Raw genomic sequence first — 24,211 nt, 5'->3', positions numbered from 1 at the left:
GCGCGCGGGGTCCACTAGGGGGCCCCCGAGTGCAGCCAACAGGGGCCCGGGGCGGCGCGTGGCGCCTTTGTGTCCGCGTCCCGACCCTTCGCCGAGGGAGGCGCGGAGGAGAGGCCAGAGGAGCTGGGTCCCTGGTCCGGAGCCGGCTGGGAAGCGGCGAGCAAAGGGCGGGGGTCAGGAGCTCCCCCGGGGCCAGAAGGAGGCCCGGGTGGGGTTCCCGTTTCCTGCTGGCCAAGCGTCCGGGGCGGGAGGGCAGAGCCGTCGCCGCGCTTCCAGACTTGGGGGCGGAAGCCGAGCGCTTCCAGGAGGAGGAGGCACCTGCGGGGAAACGCGGGAAAGGAGCCGCGGCCGGTGTGGACTGCGCCGGGGGCAGGGGCTGGGGGGCCGGGGGGGGGCCGAGGCCCCGGCCATGCGCTCGCCCCTGGGGCAGGCCTTTCCCCTCGGAGAGGCACCAGGGACGCGGACTTCCGAACCCCCCGGGAGCTCGGGGTGGCGGGGGACTGAGCTGCCGGCGGCGTGCGCGTCCGGGCCCAGCCTCCTCCCCTTCCTGCTCGCTCCTCCGACCTGGACTAGCTGCCTTCCCTCTCCGATGCTCGGCCTCTCCTGTGTAAGCTCGAAGTCAAAGCGCTTGCAATTTGAGGGGCGCCCGGCCGAAGTCAGTCCCCCATATATGTTTGGGAGGTTGGTGGATGAAGGAACAGGCAGGCAGTCACCTGGCTGGCCCAGTTGATGGAGCGTGTGACTCAGCCCAGGGTTGGTTTAAGGCCCTCGGAGGGCGCGGACATTGCTTGGGGTCTGTAAGGGGCGCCCAGTAGTTGACGTCAGTCGAGGGTCCGACTCTTGATCTTGGCTCAGGTCAGGATGTCACAGCTCAGCTGTGGGATCGAGCCCACTTTGGGCTCTGAGCTGACACTGTGGAGGCTGCTTGGGATTCTCTCCCTCTCCCTCTTCCGCTCCCCAGCTCTCTGTCTCTCTCTCAGAATAAATAAACTTAACAAAAAAAAAAGTCTTTAAAAAATGTTTTTTTTTTTTTTTTTAAAGGAAGGACAGGGAGGGAGGGAAAAAGGAAGAAAAGGAAACTATTCTAGGGTCTTGAGACAAAATTTTGTATGAGAGGGTTTTTTTGTTTGTTTGTTTGTTTGTTTTTTAATTTGTGTTTATTTTTAAGAGAGAGAGAGAGAGAGAGAGAGAGAGAGCACACAAGTAGGGGAGGGGCGGAGAGAGAGGGAGACACAGAATCCGAAGCAGGCTCCAGGCTCTGAGCTGTCAGCACAGAGCCCCACGCGGGGCTTGAACTCACAAACCGTGAGATCATCCGACTCAGCCACCCAGGCTGCCCCAGAAGTTCTTAATAAAGAACATTTTTGAAAGGATTTAAGATCTGTTACAAAGTTGCATAAAATACAAAGTAGCCAGATAAGGGGCAACAAAGGTACGTTTTTCCCCAAGTTCACAGTTGTACCCCCGGAAGAGGTCGGTGCCTGGCACTGGCCAGCCCCCACTGATGATTTGTTGAGTCACCTAATAAGATGGGAGAAGGTGGTATAAATGCAGATTGGGTTTAAACCCACATGGTGAATTTCAAAACACATTTACTCCTTCCTGAGCAGCTGAGATGCCCTGAGTTCTCAGCGGGGCTGGCTTGTTTTCTGGGGGAGGATCTCCCGCCTGGTTTGCCCTGACTTAAGTGTTGGCCCCTGCCCCTTCCTTGCTTCCAGGGCGGGGTGGGGGTGGGGCTGGCACGCACCTGTTCTGACTGCGGCTTTAGTCTCCCCTCCCCACCAGTGTAACCTGGGGCCGCTTGGTGCCTTAGCCCTGGGGTTTACCGGCACAGCCCTTGGGGGAGCCATCTGCTGTATCCGTCCGTAAACCGGGAATGAACTAGCAGCTGCCCAGCGCGCCCCGAGGCCTGTTCACCTGTGCCCTGGGAGAGGAGGGGTGTGCGGCAGGAGGCGCACGGTTCGCCTCCCTGTTTCCATCCCACAGCGGGATCCCCGCGGAGGCTGCAGGGCCCCAGAGCCTGACGCTCACAGTGCACCAGACAGCGGCGCCGGAGCGCGGCGCCAGGGGCCACCTGTGGCCGCTGGTCTCCTGGAGCCACCTGGGGCCACGGCTGCCCAGCCCTGCCTGCTGGAGCCCCAGCCCCACCCCGTGGCTCCCTCCCAGCCCTGACCCCTGGCCTCCCCGCGGACGGCCGCTCATCCGTGTGGAGGGCATCCAAGTTCTGGTGTCCGTGCTTTCAGTGGGGCACCGGGTCTGGCACATGGCGCAAGGTGTCCTGCTGGTGCAGGGTGAGCCGGGTGGGGGCCCCCCGGGGGCTCCCTCTTCCCCCACGGGAGACCGTGTGGGGAGACGGAGGGGCAGGAGGGGACAGGACGTATGGGCCTCAGGACCCTTCCACGTCAGCCAGTTCCCCCGGAGTCTGTCCAGTGGCCACAGTCCTTGTCCCAGCCTCCAGGCGGCAGTGCCACCTTCACCAGCATGGCCCAATGTGTCCGTGAGCCCCAACTGGTCTGACTGAAGAACGAGAAGGTGCCGCGTCCTGGGGATAACGTTCAGCCGACCCACGGCAACAGGTACCCCCAGTTCCTGGGTCCCAACCTCTCCCTCCTGCCACCCCAGGCACTCGTGCCCACCTACACCGAACACACCGCCTGTATCTAAAGTCCACATGGCAACTGCCCCCCCCCCCCCCCCCCCCCCCGCACCCCCTTGGCTCTACTCCACCTGCTTCACTGTAGGTCACGCCCCCCCACAGGGGGTGGGTACACCGGGTCTGTGGTCTTGGAGACAGCCCCCTCCTTTAGAGCCACCTTGGAGCTTGGTAGGAAGGAGCCCCCAGCAGCTGTGTGTCTCCCGAGCACGTTGAGCCCGGTGCGGCTCTCAGGGGAGGACGAGGCCACCTACCAGTGTGTGGCAGAGAACAACGCCGGATGCAGGAGACCGGTGCCCGCCTGGCTGTGACAGGCGACCAGAGCAACCCCCTGCCCCAGGAGGCCTGTGGACCGTGGCCCTCTCTCCACCTCTGCCATTCAAATGTCCTGGGAACCACCTGCCTCCAGCGGGGACCGCACTGGCTACGTGCCGAGCCTCCTTGGGAGGGTGGGGTGTGGACCGACACCCCTGTACCTGATGGGTGGGGCCCCGGGCCCGTTCCCCCCTACTCCTCGTGCCCCCCAGCCCTGTCCGGACTCTTGCTGGGCCTCGGGGTCTGTGGCCCTCTGGTGTCTCCCCACGGCCTCCTGCCCTTTTCCCTTCCTGGCTCCAACTTCCGTAGCCCCCTCCCTGCTGTGTGGGGACCTGGCATGCACAGCCGAGCACCGGGTGCCCCCTTTGTGGGGTGAAGGGGGTCGAGATGGGTGCGAGGCTGCCAGACTGCTTTGCTCCTCAGAGGCAGCTGGCCCCAAGCTCCAAGAGGCCGAGGGTAGAGGGCTGCTTTGGGCACGCCTTCTCCCACCTGGCTCCGGCCACGGCCAAGGCCTACTCCATCTGCGGCAGGGGGTGCCGGCCGGGACTCTTGCCTCCATTGCCGCCTCCACCACGGGCGGCAGGGCAGTCAGCCTCACACCATCTCCTCTGCAACTCCAGCCACCCTGGGGTTGGCTTCTCCACCAAAGTGCTCCACACCCCTCCGTGCAGGCCTCCCGGGGCCAGTCCGTGGCGTCAGACTCTCACCGCAAGCTGCTGGCTGCTCGTTTTGAGGGGCCTCTGCTCCTGCCTGGAAGCGTCCGCTCCTTCCTCTACACGGATCTGGGTGAGGCCCTGACCCTCCTTATGGCTCCCCTGCCCTCTTCTCAGGGTCTCTCCCCAGGCACTGAGCCTTCAGTGCTCCCCGCAGAGCCGGCCGCCCTGTACCAGATCAAGCTGCAGGCGTTCAAGGACCTTGGGGATGGTTAACAGCAGCTCCCGCTTTGTCTCCCTGCGTGAGGTGCCCCTGGCCACCCCTGGTGAGTGGGGTCCTGAGGCAGGGAGGCAGGTGGGCAAAGGAGCCCCTCCCTGCCCCTTGGTCCTAACAGGAGTCCTGAACAGCTGAACTGATGCGAGCTGCTTCTCTGAGCCGCCGTATGGCCATCTCCCCCCTTTTCAGACCCAAAGCACTGGCCCCTCTTCAGGGGCATCCCTCCCCATCTGACTGCTCTTTTTGAAAGGAGACAGAGCTGGGGTTTGGTGGCTGTGAATCCTTTACAGAGGCATGGGGCACCCCGTCCCTGCCCTCGATTCCTCCTCCCTCTGCCAGCCCGTGACACCCAGGGCTCCACTGTCCCTCCAAGGGCTGTCCTGTATTGTACCAAAGGAGGGAAGACTTTGGAGGAAAAAAAAACCCAGGGTTTATCTATCTATCTTATTTATTTATTTATTGAGAGACAGAGTGTGAGCGGTGGAGGGGCAGAGAGTGAGGGAGACAAGAGGCTCTGCACTGACAGCAGAGAGCCCAACGTGGGGCTTGAACTCACGAAGTGAGATCATGACCTGAGCCTAAGTCAGATGGTCAACCAACCGAGCCACCCAGGCACCCCGAAAAACCCCAGGTTTGGAGGGGGACCCCCAACAGGGTCTTCTCTGCGCTCCTGGAATGACGCTGGTGCCAATGCCAAGACCCCAGTGAGGCCGGGCCCTGCCCCTACACCATGAAATGTGGCCGGGACCGAAGGGTTAAAAACAGCCCCAAACTTCCGGTCCTTGAGGAAACAACATCCTGTCCCCTGGGTGGACCCGATCTAAGTGCGTTGTTGGAAATAATGAAAATGGACAAAATAAATTAGGACCCGGTTCATGTTCTGGGTCGTAAGGAACACTTGGGGGAGCAGGGTGAGGTGGCAGGAGGGTTCCGGTGTCTCCGGGTGCTGCGCGCAGACTGAGGGCCAGCAGGGCAGAGCGAGCTGTGGCTCCAAGGCTGCCGTCTCTAGAAGCCTCGTGTCACAGTAGAGACCAGAGTGGTTATGATGGGAGGGGAGGCCAGGACAGCTGGGGGCCCAGCCTCTGCTCAGTGCTGCCTCCTTCCCTACGCTCTTGACCCGAAATGGGAGGTCAGGGGCCTCCAGAGCTCGGGCTCCACGTAAGGGTGGAGGAACAAGAACACACAGTGGGCACAGGCTCTCGAGAACCATCGTGGTGGACAGAAGGGGCATGACCCGAAGCTGCCCCGTAGCCACAGGGAGCACAGGCGACAGCTCGTCTTCCGATCGCCCCTAAATGGACCAAAGCACGAGGCACAGGAAAGTTTAGAAACCATTCCTTTCTTTATTAAACATAGCTTGCAAGTGATAAATATTACAAAGTTTTTTTTTCTTTTAATCCTTTCTCCAAAAATTAGCTTATTATTTGAATCTGTTGCTGCTGAAGTACTCAGCAGCATCTGAAACGGATGGGAGTGTATTTGCCTTTTTGAAAACCAGTTTCTGTTGGTCTTAGTTTTTTCATTTTAATTTCCAAACACAATGCAGAAAATCAGAATGAGGTTAAAAAAAAAAAAAAAAAAGGAAACTTAGAGCCTGTGCAAAAGGGTCCTGCCCCCCAACCCCCATTCAGAGAGGCCGGTCCCGCCCCAGCCCCGCCCCCCACCCCACCCCCACGCTGCCCGACCTTCAGGCCTCACTCACCGTCCCAGACCCTCTCCAGGCTTCCTGGGGTGGGGGTGGGGGGGTGGGGTGGGGGAAAGGGGGGCCTCGAATGTGGGAGCCCAGGACCAGGCTGTGGGGAGCCGCCTGCAAGGGCTCAGATGAGGTCTGAGGGAGGGAGACGAGAAGAAGTGGGTACATCTGAGCTCGGCCACGCCGCCGTCACCCTGCGGCTCACCAAGAATGCAGGTGGCCAGACCAGAAGCCTGGGCACCACTGCCCCCAGCACCCCGGAGGCCCGAGGGCAAAGCGGCCACAGCTCTGCTGACACCTCGACCTCACTCTGCTGCCCTTCCCGAAACCAAAGTAATGGCGGGGCCGGGCCGGGCCACGCACGCAGCCACCGCAGCACTTAGGTGCCCTCCCTGCATCTGCAGCCCCACCACACTCCCCACCTCCAGCTGTGGTCTTGCAGGTGAGGAAAGAAGCATGAAACGGAATCTTACACTTCGTGGCCAGGTGATCTCCCCTGTCGCTTCACAGACAAGAAAACAGAGACCCAGAAAATGAACCCTCCCGAAGGGCACACAGCAAGTTAGTGGGAAAGCCTGGGGCAGGACCCCGGGTCACTGCCACCCCACCCTGTGTGCTGTGGCTCTCCACTCTCGACAGCACGGACCGGGAACCCCAGCTTTCACAGTGGCCCAGCCTCACCCCCGTGACGAAGCCTGAAAACCACGTGTAGACGCACGTGATACATGAGGCTTTCTTGGGGTGACTTTGCTGAGACCCTATCACCCCTGGTCATCTACGCTCCAGGTGGGGTGGGGGAAATCCCTTGCATAAGAAAGCTTGACACTGAATTTTGTTATATAGGTATATTGTATATATGCTGATGCAGTCAGAGGAAAAAACAGTGCAAATACAATTACAATTCATAAGAATACTTGGTTTCAATGCCCCCGGGAGCTGCCCCGCTCCCCGGCTGCCCCCCAGCCCCCAGCACCTCCCCGCAGTATCCGCCGAATGCTGGGGGCGGGGGTGGGGGGGTGGGGGGGGTGGCGGGCGGCTTAGGGTCGGGGGTGGGCTCTGCCAAGGCAGTGCTGGTGACCCGGAGGGGCTACTCCAGGGCGGGGGGCAAGGCACAAATCTCGGGGTGGGTGGTGGGGGAGGTGGCGTCTCTTGGGAGGGATGGGGTGGGGGCAGCTGCCAGTCTCCGCGTGCTGGGCCCGGCCCACTCCCTGCCCCGGCCTCCACAGCCCTGCCTCCCTACCCCCGCCCCTTCCCCAGAAACCCTTTTGCACACGGATCATACACAAACGGGCACATTACAAAACGACGTAACACAGTTTCACAATATCCATGGCGAGGGCTTTTTTTTCTCTTTTTCAGTTTTTTTTTTTTTCTACACAATGTACAATTCCTTTTAAATGGATCAAGAAATAGCTTATATACACGAATGAGTCCTTGTTATAACATCTCGGCAGCAAGTATCATAAGCTAATGAAAGTCTTGTTGGAGGGCAGGGGAGCCTAGGGCTGGGTGGGTGGGGTGTGGAGAGAAGGGTTATGCCTTCTGCAGGGGTCTGGGGGAAGGAGTGGTTGGGGAAAGGAACGAAAGTAAAATACCAAGAAGCGTCTTTACAAAGCAGTTCTATAGCTAATTCCTTTTAAAGGGGGAAAGGAAAGGTAACCAAAGCAGGAAAACATTTATCTTTGTGTCTTAAAAAAAATTGTCTACCATACATACATCCAAAAATGTGGAAAAAATACTTATTCCAGGGATGGAGAAAGTCCAGATGCTGTGGTCAAATGACAAAAATAGCAAATAAAAATTAAAAAAAAAAAAAATCTACAAATGAGGAGGACCCCTGTCCCTCAGCCTTACCCCCCCCCCCCAACCCCCACCGCTCATCTACCCGTTTCAGGCGTCTAGGGAGGAAGCCACCGGCCACAGCGACTACTTTCAGAGCCTCTGGATGCGGGGGTGGGGTGGGGGGGGGGTGGGGGAGCCAGGCAGAGCCAGCGGGGGCCCTCGCTCTAGCCATCCCCCTGAGCTTCAGAGCACTGGGGTGGAGGACCGCTCTGAACAGGGGGTCGCCTTTCTTCCTATCTTTAGGCACGAGGGTTAGTGTGTATGGGCTCAGCCTGGGGATGGACAGCAACAAGAGACTGGGAGGGACACAAGGTGATCAGTGATGAAAAACTCAAGAAGTAAGGAAGACAGGACAGGGCGGGAGCAAGAGGAGGTGAAAGGCTGGTACTTCACCATGATTAAGGAAAACTCACCCCCATCGCTAATCCCAGGGAAGGGTATGGAAATGGGGAGAAGTGAGAAATCAAACACCAGCGATTGAGCAAAGGGCCACGGAGCTAAACTAGTCATTGAGCAGCCTCTATGTGACTGAGCCTGAGGGGAGAAACTGGGAAGGCTCCCGCTCTGCCCACCCCCAGCCCACCCCCAACATCCCCCCCCACCGCCTCAGCACCCCGCCAGGCACTAGCCAGGCACTAGGCTGGGCGTTCCCCATGGCTCCCAGCTTCCCCCCTTGTCTACACTTCCTACTTCCAAACCCCATCACAGGTGGCCTGGCTCCCAGGGAAGAGACTCAGCTCAGGGCAGGGATGGCCCCCAACCAGACGGTATTGCACATTCTCTGTTCCTTACTTTTAATCTCAACTGACAAACTTGGGCACCTGGTACCTCCGAGCTGGGGGAGGGGAGACATGACAGAAATGGCACTTTGTCATGGCGGGTGGGGCGGGAGAGGCTAGACAGACATGCCACAAGGCAAGGTGATTTGCAGGGAAAATTTAAAAAACAACAAAAAACAAAAAGAAAAAAAAATAATAAAAAAGCTTCCAATTTCGTGGAAGAGAGAAAAGCAAAACCAAACGATTTATCCAGTGCTTTCAAAGCACAGAGGGCAAAGATGTAAGAATATATCTTTGTATATATATACGTATATATATATATATAATTTTAAAATAACCCCAGACCCAGTTTCATAATCCCCCCTCTCCCCCACTTACAGTCAGGGGCACCACAGGCCCCAGAAAAATACTCTAAACAGCCCATCACTATCTGTTACTAGCATCTAGCTTCAGATCACTTCACCACTGGGGGAGCCCAGACACAGGCTGTATCTCTGCTCCTTTATTAAGTGCTCAATGAATTTGGGGGAAGGGAGGAAAGAAAAAACCCAGGAAGGCCCGTAGGGCCAGTAGAGTAACCCACAGGGGCTCTGGGGTATGGGGAGGGGGGGACTGAGCCTGATTCCAGCTCCTTCTCCCCACCAACCCACAAACTTTATGGGCAAGATGTGCAGTTTGTGTGTGTGTTAATTTTAAAAGTGCCTTCTTACTTTAAAAACATTATTTAATATTTTAAAATAAAAGTGGGGGAACTTTCCCAGGTGGCTTTCAAGGGCAAAATTCTAAACTCCTCTTCACACGTCTCTGCTCAGCGTATCCCTTTCCTGTACTCTGGCAGCTTCTAGAGCTGGAGAGGCAGGTGACTGTTACGGGAGAGCAGAAACCCCTGCCTTTTAGGGGCTTCCTTTACCTCAGAGACAGCCTGGCCCCCCTCTTGCTTCCCCCACGGTGTGGGCAGATGGGGTGCTAACCTCTCTTATCCCCAGAACAGCAACATTGCACAATTCAGTTCATTCCCTACATTAGTAGCGCTCAAGAAAAAGCTGAAAACAACAAAAAAGGAAAATTAATAGATTTCTGGAGATGGGTTGGGGAGGGGGACACCACAACTACTTTTGCAGCCGAGACCCAGAGCTGGCTTTGACCAGAGTTGTGTGGCTCTGAGCAGTGGGTTCTGCACTCAGGACAGCAGACCAGGGCAGGACTCCAAGCTGGTGAGGCCTCCCTGTTCCCTCCTCCCGGCTGGAGGGTGGGACAGACAGATGGGGTCTCACCTGCTGGGAGAGAAAGCCCTTCTCTCTTCCCTTCTCTGTCTCACTCAGTATGTCCCGCCCAGCTCCCAGGACACCAGCTAACTCAGGCTGGGAACAGCTACGCCTCCCGGATTATAGACGGGACTTGGGGACTGAGTTTACCAGGAGCAGATCAGGATTAAAAAGGTGGGGGGGGGGGGGGGGGATTTTACAAAGAAAGTAAGGTGAAATAATTTTGGGCTAGTTGACCTGGAATAGACCTCTATCTCCACTGGGACCAGGAGAGCATCCAGGAGGCCAACACCAGCCTCCGTCCTCCTTGGCTCAGCACTATACTTGTCCCCATGTCCCTCTCCCCTTTCTCTGTGGGTCAATTCCGTGGTGGTTACATTTTAAAGCTTCTCCCTCCAGGCTCATTCCCCTCATTCTTAGAGCCCACTTCAGTACAAAACACCACCTCCCAGACTGTCCAGCCCAGAGACGCCAAGGGCTGATGTCCTCCCTATCTGATGCCATCACCTTGCCCCACCCCCAGGTTAAGTGCATTAAAAACTTCTGCCCCCAACGTCGCCAGTCAGATCTGCTTGGGGACCCCCTGCAATGCTCCTGTCATTTATCTGAATGTCATCTGTGTTTACGAAAAAGAAAAAAAAAAAAGAAGAGAAAAAGAAAAATATTGAGAAAATAAAAAGGTTTAACCGTCCACTGAACAAAGGGGAGGACACACAACATCATTAAAAATGATAATAATTAGAGCATAAAAACTTTAGAAACACACGTCAGAGGGCTTAGATTTCTCTCTCCCCAGGACCTCACTCTGACCTCATCCGAGGTGAAGAGCACCTCACTGTGAAAGAAAACCGGAGAGAAGACAAGAGCGGCAGAATCGCAGCAGTGAGAGAGGGGTGGCGGGCAGGGCAGGCGCGTTTTCCTGTTGATTTCTAGGTTTGTCTTCTGTTTTCTGTTTTGTTTTCCGTGTATGGTAGGCACCAGTACAGGCACTGCATGCGACGGAAGTTGGGGGCAATGGGAGAGGAGGGGTAAAGGGTTCAAGGCTGGGGCAGTGCACGTGGACAGGCGTTATTTCTGCCCGCTGATGGACTGCGCTATAGACCGGGGAGGGATCATGTCTAAAAGGTACTCCCGCTGTCTGTCTGCCAAACTGGGAGCTTTGTGTCCTCCGATGCCGGTGTTCAAGTATGCAATGTTGACACCTGGACCCAGGAGACAAAAGCGGGAGTGGGGGGGGAGGGGTGGAGGGGCAGGCGTTAGAAGAGGAAGCAGCATCTTCTTGACCGCACGACCCGGTGACCGTCCCAGGTATGACCTGGGAGGACCCGGGGGCGTGGACTTGGGAGGTGGGGCGGGGGCACCAGAGGTTGTGTGCATCTGTCCAGACTTAGGTAAGTGTTATGTCAGCAGCCAACTGCCCCTCTGCACCCCATGTTTAGGGAAAGGGGTCCTCTCGAAACTTCAGTCCTACCAGGAACAGAACAAACACGGTCTTGACGGGATGGGAGAGTCAGAGAAACAGAGGAGAGTAATGAAGACACAGGGATGCACTCACGGAATACGCTTTGGATTTCTGTGAAGCAGCAGCCCTCCACCATTCAAACAGGGTGGGGACAGCTGACCCTGCTCTTGTCGTCGGGGTCAGTGACCACACACCCACCAACGGGGCCACCAGACAGTGAACAGACAAGGGCAGGGACTGTGCTGTTTTCACCACCAGAACCCTATTGCGCTGTGCTCTGCATGGACCATGAAGTTAGCAAACATGCTAAATAACCAGAGTGAAGGGAGAAAGGCCTAAAGAAAGCACAGAAGCGGAAGAGCGGCCTGCTAGCCTGAAGGCCCCTCCCATCACTGCTTCTTACCTGGCATCCCAAGGAGGCCACCAGGCACAGACAGCTGGGGCGCCTGCGCGAAGTTGGAGAGCATGGAACGGGCAGATGTGGGTATGCCGCGCTGGAGGCCGCTCTGGGGCTGTGGAGCCTGTGACGGGGAGCAGACAGTGGGTCACTAGGTGGCCGCGATGGAAGGGGTCGGGTGGGGGGGGGTAGGGGTCCGGGAAGAAGGACTTCCCAGCAAAGGCAGACACGCTGGGATCCACGGCTGGCAAACCACCCCAGACGGCCTCACCTGCCGAAGCGTATGATGTCTCATGATGGTCTCTTGTTTACTGACACTGGACACGGCCGGAGCCGCGGTGGGGGAAAGGGCTGCCTGCTGCTGTAGTCGCTGTTCGATTTCCTGTCGGGAGTCAGCAGGTCAACTTGGCAGGACAGCACCCAATTTCCTACCCAGGAAACCTCGGGTTCCTCCTATTTCTACTGCTGCCGACACGACAAGTAGGAGGGATATGGAGAAGGCGAGTTGGGGCTCTGGGCACAAAGAGCTAGCCCTGCTTTGCTGATTAAGGGGTCCGTCTGTCCAGGAAAAGCTGGCGCTCAGATGCCGGCAGGAGACGCCTGGGTGGTGGCAACCAGCTGACGGACGTGACGGTGAGCAGTTTACGGAGGTTTTATTTTTGACTCCTGTCTACCTGTTTTCCAGAAGGTCCCTGGACGCCACCCAAAGGGGTCTGATGGGTGGTGGGGTGGAAGCAGGATTGAGGGGAAGGATCCAAGCTTCCCAACACATCTTCCCCTCGCCCAGACCGCAGGGCACGCCCGCTCCCTCCTTGCCGTTCCTCTTCGCCGGGCCACATTACAGTCCACTCTCTCCTGGGTCGTTCCCTCGTCAAATATGGACTGCAGAGAATTCGGTCTCTCTGAGAGATTTCCGGTACAAATATAATCCCTCCCACCAAAATCCATTTGTTTGAGGAGGACAAGAAGTTGAGGGATTTCTTCGGCCGCCACCAGGGAAAGCCACGTGTCTGCCTCCTGTCTGTCCCCACCCTGGACCACACTGTCATTCATGCTCTTGCCCCACCAGAGACAGTCACGTGGAGATCAGCAGACAGATCGGTACGGGGAGGAACAGGGAACCCGGGCCTCCAGGCCGTCAGGACTGTGGGGATCGCACAGACAAATCCTCTAAAAACTAGAAGGAGCTACCTTTTGGGAAAACCCAACCTGAGTAGGTGGTTGGGGAGACATCAGGATTCTTACCTGTTCCTGCTGTAGGGCTTTAACAAAAGCATTTTTCAGCCGGTTGGTGTGTTCGGCCTTTAGAGCCTTCTTCTGGTTGGAGGTCATGCACTGCTCACACAGAATCTTACCATTCTTCTCTTGCTTCCAGTGAGGGGTGAAATCTGTGCGGCACTGGGCGCAAACAAAGGGTTCGACCCGCAGGAGTGAGGCACAGCTTTTGCCTAGATGCCAACAGAGAGAGCAATCAGGGCCTTTCCATCTCCCTGTCTCCTGATTCTCTTCACCAAATGAATTTTTCAGGAGGTTATTCTGCTGAATTCAGAAAGAGACTCTACAAGAAGAGTACTCTGCAGTTTATAAAATAACTTTTATTTCATTCGACGGTAACAACATCACTTTAGGGAATTCAGACGGTACCGTCCCCACTTACAGAGGAGGACACGAAGAAACAGAGCTCCTGAGGGCAAAGCTGAGACAAGAACCCGGGTTTGCGGACTTTTAGTACAGCAAGAAGGAAGCGTGCTCACAGGGCGGCAGACTCCACCTGGGTCCGCGACACAGGCTCCTTAGCACGTTTTGACCTCAGACCGCACTGCCACATTTACACCGTTTAGTTACCAGTGTCCGAATTAGACCCGTTTAGAGTCAATGCTGAGCCCTTCAGGCACTTTCCTCCACCGTCAGGTGTTCCCCTAAGTCCACAGGTCTGGAAACTCAGGCTTAATAACTTGTTAGTGTCAATGCTTCACAGTCTGGGTCAGCTCTGGTTCACAGCTTCCACGTGGTCATGGTCACCTACTCAGTCAGTACACCTACTTTCCCACCTGTAAGTCCTCAAGTGGCAGGGACTGAATGTAACAACGCAGCGCAATGCCACACAAGCGCTGACGTTACACGCTAAGTGTTCTAGTCACCAAATTGTGTATACATCGTGCTGGGCACCACTGAAAAGGACCAAACGATATCCTGCCAAAAATATACACGATCTACAAAATACAATACAAACGTTAAGCCTAAGATATACAGACATACAAAAGGCATTTCCGAGTAACGAACGGGAGGTGGTCTGACAACAGTAAGAACAGGTTACTTGACGTCACACAGCGCCCTGGGATACGCGGCCCAGGTCAATCAGGCTCGGCAACCTCCTGTGTAGATAAAAGACTGACCACAAAAAACAGCCTCACCTTGGCTGTCGATGACACTCTGTACGACTTCTTCCAAGCCCACCATGTAGATGAACTCGCTATTGGCCGCGCTAGGCAGGAAGTGAAGCAGGGGAGCAGGAGGTTTAGGCGGCGGAATCTCCAGGAGGGTCTTTTCCAGCTGTTTGCGAAGAGCCAGTTTGGCGGCAGCCTGGGAGTTGGCGGCATCGGTCATGGCGCTGGGGCTCGGCAGGGGTGAGGACACCCTGTTCACAGTCCCCGGCTGCATGTGGGAGGCGAGGTTCATATAGATGGCAGAGGATGTTGTGCGCTGGCAGGGAACAGAAGAACTCGACTGCTGGAATGGAGGGGGCACAGGGTCAGTGGCGGGGTGCGGGGGAAGGACGAATTCTTGCTTCAGTGGCAGAAAACACTACCTGAGCCGAGTTGGGACAACTTAGCTTTCCCGAAACTCAGAAAAAAGGACGAGGTGTCCAACCTCAATGAAGAAGAGCTCCAGCACACGGGAAAGGAGAACGACAGAAGCTAGGAGGCGGAGGAACACAAGCACGGGGGATGCTCTCTGGCCCACATCCTCAGGCCTCTTCTTCCCCTGACCCCGGCTGCTTTCCTCCAGGCGGGTGTGAGCCTGCTGCCGCTCTGCCGTCCAGCCTCCCTTCTCCGCTCCTACTCCCAGGGAGGCCCTCCAGCTTCCACCCTGGGCACTACGATCGATACAAGCTCTACCGCAATTACCCTGGCTGTCCTAGGGCTTCTCTATGTCCCAAACCGTACGGTCTGTGGTCCTTTCAACAGGGAAAGCAAAGAAAAGACTTCTCTGTTTCCATATTAGGACTTTCTCACCGGTTGGTAATTGATGGCAGGATTCATGTTGGGTGTTGTGGTGCGTACAAGGCCGGGCTTAGGTGGGCCCCGCTGACCCTGTAGCTGGGCTGGGTTTGGTGCAATAACACGTTGGGACATCAACATATGTGGGAGGGTGGTACTGGTCGCGGAGCGGATGACACTGTGACCCTGAGGGGGAAGAAGAAGAAAAGAAGCAGTCATAGGTGGTAAAATGCTCCACCGACATGCTAGAGAGAGAACACTGCCTGTAACACACAGCTGAGTGGAAAAACAGAAACACAGCGAGACTCGGGAATTCTGTCTACTCCTAGACGAGAAAGGGCTAAGCTAGAAACCTCCAGAGAAGCAAAACCACAGTGGGAAGAGGAGGATTACTTGTCCCACTGTGCCACCCAGTAACACACAGCCAGTCAGCGAGGAGGGACCAACGGGACTGTGTACAGCACCAGCACCTCTACCACGGCCAGGTTCTTCTACGATCGTCACAGAAGTCCCAAACCAGAGCTGGGATACACGGGGCCCCAAGGCAGGTTACGCACCTGTAATGTTCTCAGACTCTGTGGCTCCACCCCTTGGGCCCCAGGCCGAGAGGGAAGCTTGGACAGGCCCTGCTGTCCCCCATGCGCAGGAGATGGCTGCACGATGGACGCCGCGTTCTGCACAACCGGGGTCTGGGGGAGAGAAGACAGAATGAAGAAACAGAGGCAGAAGTCTGGTACACTCCTGGACCTTTTAAAAATCCCCAGTGTGAAGCTTCTGTTGACCAGAAGGAAAACCGAGAAAAACGGAATCAGGGTTTTCTTGATTAGGGCCTACAATTAAAAAAAAAAAAAAAAAAAAAAAAAAGAAAGAAAGGAAAAATAAATCACTCTTCTTAGAAACTAAAAAGCACGGAACTGGACAAGAATGGGCCACCCAGCTGAACCCACCTGGGTGAGGCCACTGTCAGACCCAGCCCCCTACTTCCGGGGCGCATCCGGTACCTTCTGGACTACGTTCTCCTTCTGGAGCTGGCTCTGCCTCAGCTTCTTCAGCAGCACCAGCCGGGCTTCTTCCAATCGCAGCTCGTCCCTCAGCTGCTTGATGAGCTGCTGCCGCTCCTCAATGCCTTTCCCCTAAGGAAACACGAGGCCCCTCAGCTACGGGAGCAGGCACCCAGAGTCCCCCTTCCCGCGAGACGGTCTCTTCTTCCAGGGCTGAGCTCTGGATCTTGCACACGAAGCAGAAGCAGTGATGGGGATTACTGTCTCTGTGTCCCTGGATCTAGCTCAGGGCTAGGATTCAGCAGGTGCTCAGAAGATGCTTACAGAACATAAATGCTAATCAACCAGATTCCTGGCAAAATAGGAGACGGGGCAAAGGGAGATGCAAAGGGAACTGTTCTTGAAAACACGGTTTCCAGGGGTGCCTGGGGGGCTCAGGCGGGTAAGCATTGACTTCAGCTCTGGTCATGACCTCATGGTCTGTGAGTTCAAGCCCCCCGTTGGGCTCTGTGCTGACAGCTCGGAGCCTGGAGCCCGCTTCGGATTCTGTGTCTCCCTCTCTCTTTGCCCCTCCCCTGCTCACGCTCTGTCTCTCTCAAAAATAAATAAAACATAAAAAATTTTTAAACACTGTTTCTAGAACTTATTAAGCCAAGTTTCTTCTAGATATACATAAAAACTTAGGAGTTTCTCCACATCATGAGAACCAGGGTACAGTGGTTCCAGCCAAGAGTTTATTTCTGTGACTTACTGAGTTTTCACTTTCCAAAGATAAATTATACTGAATATGCTTTGTCACACTATCTTCTTCACTTGATTCTCATAATGCCCTCTAAAAGGGCATGCCCTCAGGGCACCTGGCTGGTGGCTCAGTCAGTGGAACCCAAGACTTTTAATCTTAGGGTTGTGGGTTTGAGCCCCATGTTGGGTGTAGAGATTACTTAAAAATAAAATATGTATATATTTATACATATATATTTTTTATATACTATATATATAGTATATATATATATATACACTATATATATATACTACATATATACTATATATATGTATAGTATATATATATATAAAAGTAAAATATATATAAAAGTAAAATATATATATTTTAATGTTTATGTATTCATTTTTGAGAGAGAGAGAGAGAGAGAGAGAGAGAGAGAGAGCATTCGTGGGGGAGGGGCAGAGAGAGAGACAGAGAATCCCAAGCAGGCTCTGCACCACCAGTGCAGAGCCTGACACAGGCTCAAACCCATGAACTGTGAGATCATGACCTGAGTTGAAGTCGGATGCTTAACCGATTGAGCTACTCAGGCACCCCAAAAATATAATCTTGAAAAAAAAAAAAAGTAGCACCTAAGTGGCTCAGTGAGTTGAGCACCTGACGCTTGATTTAGGCTCCAATCGTGACCCCAGGGTTCTGAGATGAAACCCCACATCAGGCTCTGCACTGGTTGTGCAGCCTGCTTAAGACTCTCTCTCCCTCTGTCCCTCCCCTGTGCACGTGCTCTCTTTCAAAAAAACAAACAAAAAACAGTAAAAAGTAAATAAATAAAATGCCCTTGAAGCTGAGAATTATTTATAAAAAGTTTCATCAACAGGTTGTTTATTTATTTAAGAAAAAATTTATTTTTGAGAGAAAGAGAGACAAAATGTGACCAGGGGAGGGGCAGAAAGAGAGGGAGACACAGAATCTGAAGCAGGCTCCAGGCTCCAAGTTGTAAGCACAGAGCCTGACATGGGGCTCGAACTCACAGACTGCGAGATCATGACCTGAGCTGAAGTCGGACGCTTAACTGACTGAGCCACCCAGGTGCCCCTGTGGGTAGTTATTTAGATTCAAAAGGTAAACTATAGGGGCACCTGGGTGGCTCAGTCGATCAAGTATCTGACTCTTGATTTCGGCTTAAGTCATGATCTCATGGTTCATGGGTTCGAGCCCCGTGTCGGGCTGTACCCTGGCAGCATGGAGTTTGCTTGGGATTTTTTCTCTCTCCTTCTCTCTCTGCAACTCCCCTGCTTGCTCACACTCTCTCGCTCTCAAAAATACATAAACTTAAATTATTAAGATGGTAAATTTAAAAAAAGTAAATTATAAAAAAAACAGAACTGGGTCTCTTAGGGAACTAAACAGGAGCAAAAATGAAGAAAGAAATCATTTTATCTTTCTTCTCTCTTTTTTTACCTTGAACATCTCTAGGTTGGCTGCTTTGAGTCTTTCTTCCATTCGGGAGCTGGAGCGGGGACTGGAAGCCTCATTATCAGATAAAACAATGATGTCTGGGGAGGGAGTCAGCCTCCCACGGTCTGGCTCACTAGATAAGAAAAGAAAAAATTAAGGTATTTCAACAATTAAGAAAACTTCTTCTGCACGCTGAACAAAGAAATCCAAGGGAACTTAGGTCTGTCTCCGTTCACTCAGGAGATTCAAATCTTAGGACACAGACGACACCAAGATGTGAGTGGTGACAAATCCTCAGCAAGTGTGCTCTCCATCTGAATTCCTTGTGCAGGGACCAGACACACGGTGACTGGCTTCAGAAATGGGAGTGAGAGGTGAGTGTTATCACGTCCATTGGAATCAAGACTCTAAACGCTTCCCCTGTATCTCACTTCCCTTTGGGGTGTCTCATTAGTCACGCAGAGGCTCAAGCAGGGAACGGCCAGCCTGGCGGAGGAAGAAGGGCAAGGGCAGAGCTTAGGTACGGAACCCCTACTGCTGCGGAGGCAGCTCGGTCCGCCCTGCGCCGCGCGGCCCTGGCTGCCTGAGGGTTGACAGAGAGGAGCTTACAGGACGACCCCAGCGGCAGCCCAAGTTAAGACACAAGAAGGCGCTGTGCCAGCGGCCTGAGGGGAAGGACCAGGCCAAGTCTACAGCTCCTGGCAGACCGGAACTCCTAAACCGCATCCCTGGAACCTGCATCCACTTACCAGATTCGTACTCAGCATCTTCCCTCAAAAATAAACTCTCCAGAAACGACTTTGAAATCTTAAATCCTCCTCACCGGCTCCCCTGTATTTCAGTTCTCACTTATTAGACAATTGTGGTTTTGGTCTTTTGGAGCTAGTTACAAGCATCATACTTATTTCTCTGAGATGATAAAAATGGCACTCCCTAAGAGCTGGATGGCCAGAATTCTGGAAATTCTGAAGGCCTCAGGCTCCCAAACCAATGACCACATCTTTTAACTCTCTGATTTCTTAAAAACAAAAAACAAAACAAAAATTAATGTTTATTTATTTTTCAGAGAGACAGAGACACAGTGCAAGCTGGGGAGGGGCAGAGAGAGAAACACAGAATGTGAAGCAGGCTCCAGGCTCTGGGCTGTCAGCACACAGCCTGACATGGGTCTTGAACTCACGAACCGTGAGATCATGACCTGTGCTGGATTAACCGACTGAGTCACCCAGGTACCCCCTAACTCTGATTTCTTAACTCAAAGATATCTTCCCAGACCCTACTTCCTTGAGTTCTTCAGTACAGTTAGGAATACACAGACTTAAAAGCAATGTGTTTTAGTTCTTACTTAAACATGAAACCCAAATCCTTAACACCCACAGACCTTTAGTCCTGAGAGCCTTTCTACCATTTCTCTGGGTCTCTTGTCTCAGCTGCTGTTGGGACATGGATGCCCAGGGGCTTTGAACAAAACACCCTGGATAGTTGGGGTAGGCATTCAATTTCTCAACTGGGCTGAATTACTAAAATCAACCAAATTTGGGGCATCTGGAAGGCTCAGTTGGTTGAGCATCTGACTTGATCTCAGATCGGGTCATGATCCCAGGGTCATGGGACCAAGCTCCTTGTTGGGTTCTGCTCCAAACTAAGCACGGAGCCTGCTTGGGATTCTCTCTCTCCCCCTCTGCCCTTCTCCCCCGCTCACACGCTCTCTAAAAAAAAAAAAAAAAAAAAAAAAAAAGTAAAATAAACCAAATTTAGCTGAGAACATAAAACAGAGGCACAGAATGACACACACGACTGTCTTGGAAGCCATTAGGTTTGTCTAGATTGCTCTACAAGCACTGGTCCCAGGCAGCTGAGCGTGTGGGGGTCACAGAAAAAGAAGCCACTAGAGGGAGAAGAGCCTTTCTTTCCCTAACCCCACAATGCTGGAGTAATGGTCAAGCTGACCTGAATTCATTTTCTGGTGATTTTCTCATTTCTACATTCCTTCATTCTTGCCCCCGCCCCCCCCCCCCTCCCTGACACCAACATGGGTGAATGATTTTGAGAGCTGGTAGATTTCTACTTTCACTTGGTTCTCCAATGTTTATTCACACCAACAGTCCCAATCTCCTTCCATTCTGTTCAGGGCTGGATACACGCATCAAGACTATCTCGAAGCTAAGGGACTCCTCCTTGCTCAAATGAGTGCCTCCTGCTGCTTCGGGGTGGCTCAGCAACAAGACAGGCAGAGCCATTCCTGGATGGAGGCTGTGGAAATGAGCGGCATTTGCTGGGAAGTTGTCTCTGAGAACAACCCTGAGATTGTACTCCTGGATGTGATCAGACCCACATCAGGTGCAGCACAGGCCAGGTGAGGCCCAGGTTTTGTCCCATTCTTCAAGTTTTTTGTTTGTTTTTTTACTTGTGGCCTGGGATTCTGGTCTCATTTAGTAAACTTTCCAGCAACAGAAATGATTTTTCCACTTTCCCAAACATGTATGTGATTTACATCATTTGACGTTCTTAAGTATGAAACTCCAGCCATCGGAGAGAGATTACTAAAAGCCTGACTTGTTGCTGACGTCACTCACGACTCAGACTGGCAGGTTCCCAAAAGCTGTGTACCTCCTGATCCTCCTTCTGGTAGTAAAAACAACTAAATAGAAAGAAAACTGCTGTGTTTTTCTAGCATTCCAAAACATAAGCAAACGCTGGTTTCACATACACCTGATTTCATATAGTTTGTAACCTGTCCAACTGATGACGATTATGATATGGCTATCACTGATACCACGGGCTCTTCATTATTTCTGCTTTTAAATTCTCTCCTTTTGTCCATATCAAAGAAACTGTTGCTCTCCTTGTTGAACAATCTATCAATCCCATTCATTCTTAGAAAAAGGTTGGGGCTAAGTAGAAATAACTGTCAGTGTATCTGGGGAAAGGGAAGAAGAGTGACAGAGGCCAGTAGGGCCTAGTTTTCCATGTAGAATGGGGATCTAGATTGTTTACATCAACCCCCTTTTCCTGGAGACCATTATTATTATTTTTTAATTATTATTTTTTTAATGCTTATTTATTTTTGACAGAGAGAGAGAGAGAGAGACAGAGCATGAGTGGGGGAAGGGCAGAGAGAGAGAGAGAGAGAGAGAGAGAGAGAGAGAGAGAGAGACAGATCCGAAGCAGGCTCCGGGCTCCGAGCTGTCAGCACAGAGCCCGACGCGGGGCTCGAACCTACAGACCGCGAGATCATGACCTGAGCCGAAGTCGGACACTCAACCAACTGAGCCACCCAGGAGCCCCTCCTGGAGACCATTAAAAACAGCTCCCAGTTTCCAGAGGCTCAAGTTTCAAAGCTCATTCCTCTAAAATAAAATTAAATGCAATGGTAGGGTTTTCAAGGTAGTCTGACTTTTTAATACAGACTTTATTTGGTACAATACCAGTAATAGCACTAGTGAGATCTCACCAAAATGTGTGACAGTGCTTCTATGAAAAATGCACTTTCAGGGCCAATTTGGGATGTGAGGAATCCGTCCAACATTTCTCCTCTTCCTCCTCCCCATTCAAGTAGGATCAGTTACTTGCTCCAGAGCGGGGAGGGTACTTATGGGGCAAGTGGGTTGCTCAGGGGCATGATCTCATTCATCTGCTTTCTTTTTTCTCCCCCCAAAGGATCTAAGGATTTATCTACTTTCATAATATTCAGCTCACACTACATATAGCTTCCAAGCTATCTGAGGATTTTTCTCCTATTTTATGGCCAATAGGGAATTTATCTAAAGTTTCCTAAGGGTTTTAAATGCTATTACCAAGAATAATGTCCCCTCACTGGGTGTGGCTTAAAAAAATAATCCTGGGATAGTACTTATAAGTGTACATTAGAAGCTAGAGAAAGTGGGGGCGCCTGGGTGGTTCAGTCAGTTAAGCGTCAGACTCTTGATCTCAGCTCAGGTCTTAATGTTTATTTTTGAGAGAGACAGAAAGCACGAGTCAGGAGGGGCAGAGACAAAGAGGAAGAGAGAGAATCTCAAGCAGGCTCTGAGCTGTCAGCACAGAGCCTGATGTGGGGCTCGAACACATGAACTGTGAGATTATGACATAAGCCAAAGTCGGGACGCTTAACTGACTGAGCCACCCAGGCGCCCCTCAGCTCAGGTCTTGATCTCAGGGTCATGAGTTCAAGCCCCATGTTGGGCTCTGCATTGGGCATGAAGCCTGCTTACATAAAAAAAGGAAAAAACAAACAAACAAACAAAAAATCTGGAGAAAAGAAACGCAGGTAAGGCTGTAACTGTTCCCTCCTCCTTCAGTCCTAAGACAAATTCAGCAGGGTCAGCAGGAGGGCAAGTGGACACTAAAGATTACTTCCCATGCCCTATCAGCTGTATCCGAACAATTAACAAACTGAATGTTCTCAAAGCGAAGGTGGTCTCACTGTGACTCACTGGCTTGGAAGTCGTGAGTCTTCTCACGACGGACGACTGGCTCAGCCAGTACCTCTTCTTAGCACGTGCTCCACTGTTTCAAGTACTCAACCTTGACAGATGCCCGAGAGAAGCCCCGTGAAGATGTGTGCGTGTGAGAGCGGGCGCACAGGAGTTGAGCGTGTGAACCACGATGAATGCTTATGCGTGCGTGGAGCCCACGGAGGGCGGTACACACACAAAGCAAGAACGGAGAGAACTGCCACATGAAGACGACTGCCCTGTTCACACAAGAAAAGCCAGCCCCATGCTTCTGGATGTACTAGAAGCTGGGACTCCAGAACAAACATTCTAAACCTCTCAGGATGGTCTGAAGAAAAGACTGAGGCCCTCCTAAAATGGCTGTAAGATCAGAGTGGAGCGCGTGTTATCTCACTTCCCACTGGCATTATCAGCTTTATGGTGCCTCCCTCATCCAGAGATGACCACTTTATCTTAAGGGCACAAGCTATAGGATTCTCTGTATACTAAGCAAATACATGAGGCACCGAGTTTCATCTGGAAATGAGAGGAATTTACGGTCAAGCCAGATGGCACACATACATTCTCTCTCAAGGAGGTTTAGGATGAAAAACACCTCCTCTCATTGGAATTCTTTTCTTTTCCACTCCATTTCCATTGTTTATGAGAAGACCCTATTGCCGGAGGCAGCCGACCTGAGCCATACCTCCGCCTGGCACTCATATCCACAGGCTCATCGCTGATGTTTTCTTTGCCTGGCCTTCCAGCAGTCCTGGTGTCGCCGTGAGGCCTGAGATTCCCATTGAGTTTCTCTTCATAGCCCTTGACACCACTGCCATCCTGTTTGGTGGGCAACTCATGTGGCACATCGAGATTCGCCAGATCCTTCCGTTTGAGCAGCGCCAGCATCTTCAGGCGTTCCATGGCCTCGTGCCCCTCCATTTTGAGTCGCTTAGCCAGGACATCGTCTCGCTCATCTGCCGGGTCCAAGCTCCGCTTCAACAGGTTCAGGCGAAGAGCATCTTCTGTCATCCTATCCATCCTGTGGGAAGGAAAATACAAGTGAGATCGGAACACAATCCCTTAAACAGTCCGTAAAGAAAGAGGATGGGTGGTAAAGGTATTCGGAAGAATCACAAGAGCGCCTGACTGGCTGAGTCGGTAGAGCATGTGACTCTGGATCTAGGGCTGTGAGTTTGAGCCCCACGTAGTGTCGATCTTACCAAAAAAGAATCATTGTTACATGGAAGTTCAAAGATCACTGAGCTAGGGGCGCCTGGGTGGCTCAGTCGGTTGAGCGTCCGACCTCGGCTCGGGTTATGATCTCAACAGGTCACGAGTTTGAGCCCCGCGTCGGGCTGGGTGCTGACGGCTCAGGGCCTGGAGCCTGCTTCGGGTTCTGTCTCCCTCTCTGTCTGCTCCTTCCCTGCTCACACTCTACCTCTCTAAAAATTAAATAAAACCATTAAAAAAAATTAAAAACAACAACAAAAAAAATCACTGAGGTAAATATCAACACTCCATTTTCCCAGAACACCTGTATTAAAGGAGATTTCTCCACTCAACTTCAGCAGTGGAAAGTAAGCCTCAAGTGTTTTCTAGTTGTTGAGGTCCTGACTATATCACCGCTCTACTCACCTGGATGGTCCATTAAGAGCCTACATCTCTCAGAAAATAAACATTCTTTTGTGACTGCTTTGCGGTGCCTGTATGCTCAAACCATCCGCACTGGTTTTACCTCTCACACCAAATTCTTCTCCTGGAAAAGACCTCTTTCATGGACAGGGAAGTTCCTCGGGCCACTCAGGCATATCTTTCATTGACTTATCTTATTGGAGACAAAAGAGAAAGCTGAACGAAACAAAGAGCGTTTAACGGGCGGCCTCAACTGTCTGCAAGCAGCAAGAATCAGAAGGGCCTACAGTTACCGGCCTCAAGGCTATACAGATAGAGTCAGTATCTTAAGATACCTGGCTTTAATGAAAGATTCAGGTGTTTAGGCTGATAGGAGGGAATACTTTCTCTATTTATGCAGCTT

At 52.7% G+C, this 24,211-nt stretch overlaps 2 protein-coding genes and 1 long non-coding RNA gene across 5 annotated transcripts in view; 2 read left to right on the top strand and 1 right to left on the bottom strand.

Annotated features, from left to right (window-relative positions):
• Positions 1 to 2,206: 2,206 nt before the first annotated feature.
• LOC121015430 (uncharacterized) lies at positions 2,207 to 4,137 on the top strand. Of its 2 annotated transcripts, XM_040452326.1 has the most exons (3): positions 2,207 to 2,576; positions 2,862 to 3,754; positions 3,839 to 4,137. In XM_040452326.1, exons 2-3 carry the CDS (start codon positions 3,037 to 3,039, stop codon positions 3,895 to 3,897), a joined length of 777 nt encoding a protein of 258 aa, XP_040308260.1. In that variant the 5' UTR covers positions 2,207 to 2,576; positions 2,862 to 3,036; the 3' UTR covers positions 3,898 to 4,137. The 2 variants fall into 2 exon arrangements, with proteins under 2 accessions (XP_040308260.1, XP_040308259.1); XM_040452325.1 differs by having other exon boundaries at positions 2,862 to 4,137.
• A 2,486-nt stretch (positions 4,138 to 6,623) lies between these two features.
• LOC121015692 (uncharacterized) lies at positions 6,624 to 23,342 on the top strand. The gene is made up of 3 exons (XR_005783929.1): positions 6,624 to 6,735; positions 11,002 to 11,005; positions 23,332 to 23,342. It is a non-coding gene; the product is annotated as an uncharacterized LOC121015692 (long non-coding RNA).
• The window catches only part of GATAD2B (GATA zinc finger domain containing 2B), a 53,012-nt gene continuing 37,719 nt past the window's right edge, over positions 8,919 to 24,211 (bottom strand). For both annotated transcript variants that reach the window (XM_040452882.1, XM_040452881.1), the window contains exons 2-11: positions 22,880 to 23,215; positions 17,744 to 17,873; positions 15,559 to 15,690; positions 15,115 to 15,246; positions 14,573 to 14,743; positions 13,751 to 14,066; positions 12,582 to 12,784; positions 11,608 to 11,718; positions 11,343 to 11,460; positions 8,919 to 10,679 (exon numbers count right to left, since the gene is read on the bottom strand). In XM_040452882.1, the coding sequence (XP_040308816.1) occupies positions 10,546 to 10,679; positions 11,343 to 11,460; positions 11,608 to 11,718; positions 12,582 to 12,784; positions 13,751 to 14,066; positions 14,573 to 14,743; positions 15,115 to 15,246; positions 15,559 to 15,690; positions 17,744 to 17,873; positions 22,880 to 23,214 (1,782 nt within the window). In that variant the 5' untranslated portion in view covers position 23,215 and the 3' untranslated portion in view covers positions 8,919 to 10,545. The remainder of the gene's footprint in view (positions 10,680 to 11,342; positions 11,461 to 11,607; positions 11,719 to 12,581; positions 12,785 to 13,750; positions 14,067 to 14,572; positions 14,744 to 15,114; positions 15,247 to 15,558; positions 15,691 to 17,743; positions 17,874 to 22,879; positions 23,216 to 24,211) is intronic.

This window comes from Herpailurus yagouaroundi, unplaced genomic scaffold (genome assembly GCF_014898765.1).
Source record: "Herpailurus yagouaroundi ecotype Mexico unplaced genomic scaffold, PumYag 207, whole genome shotgun sequence".
NCBI classification, from domain to species: Eukaryota; Metazoa; Chordata; class Mammalia; order Carnivora; family Felidae; genus Herpailurus; species Herpailurus yagouaroundi.
The sequence above is the reverse complement of the archived record's forward strand: the minus strand, read 5'-3'. Positions and strand labels throughout refer to the sequence as shown.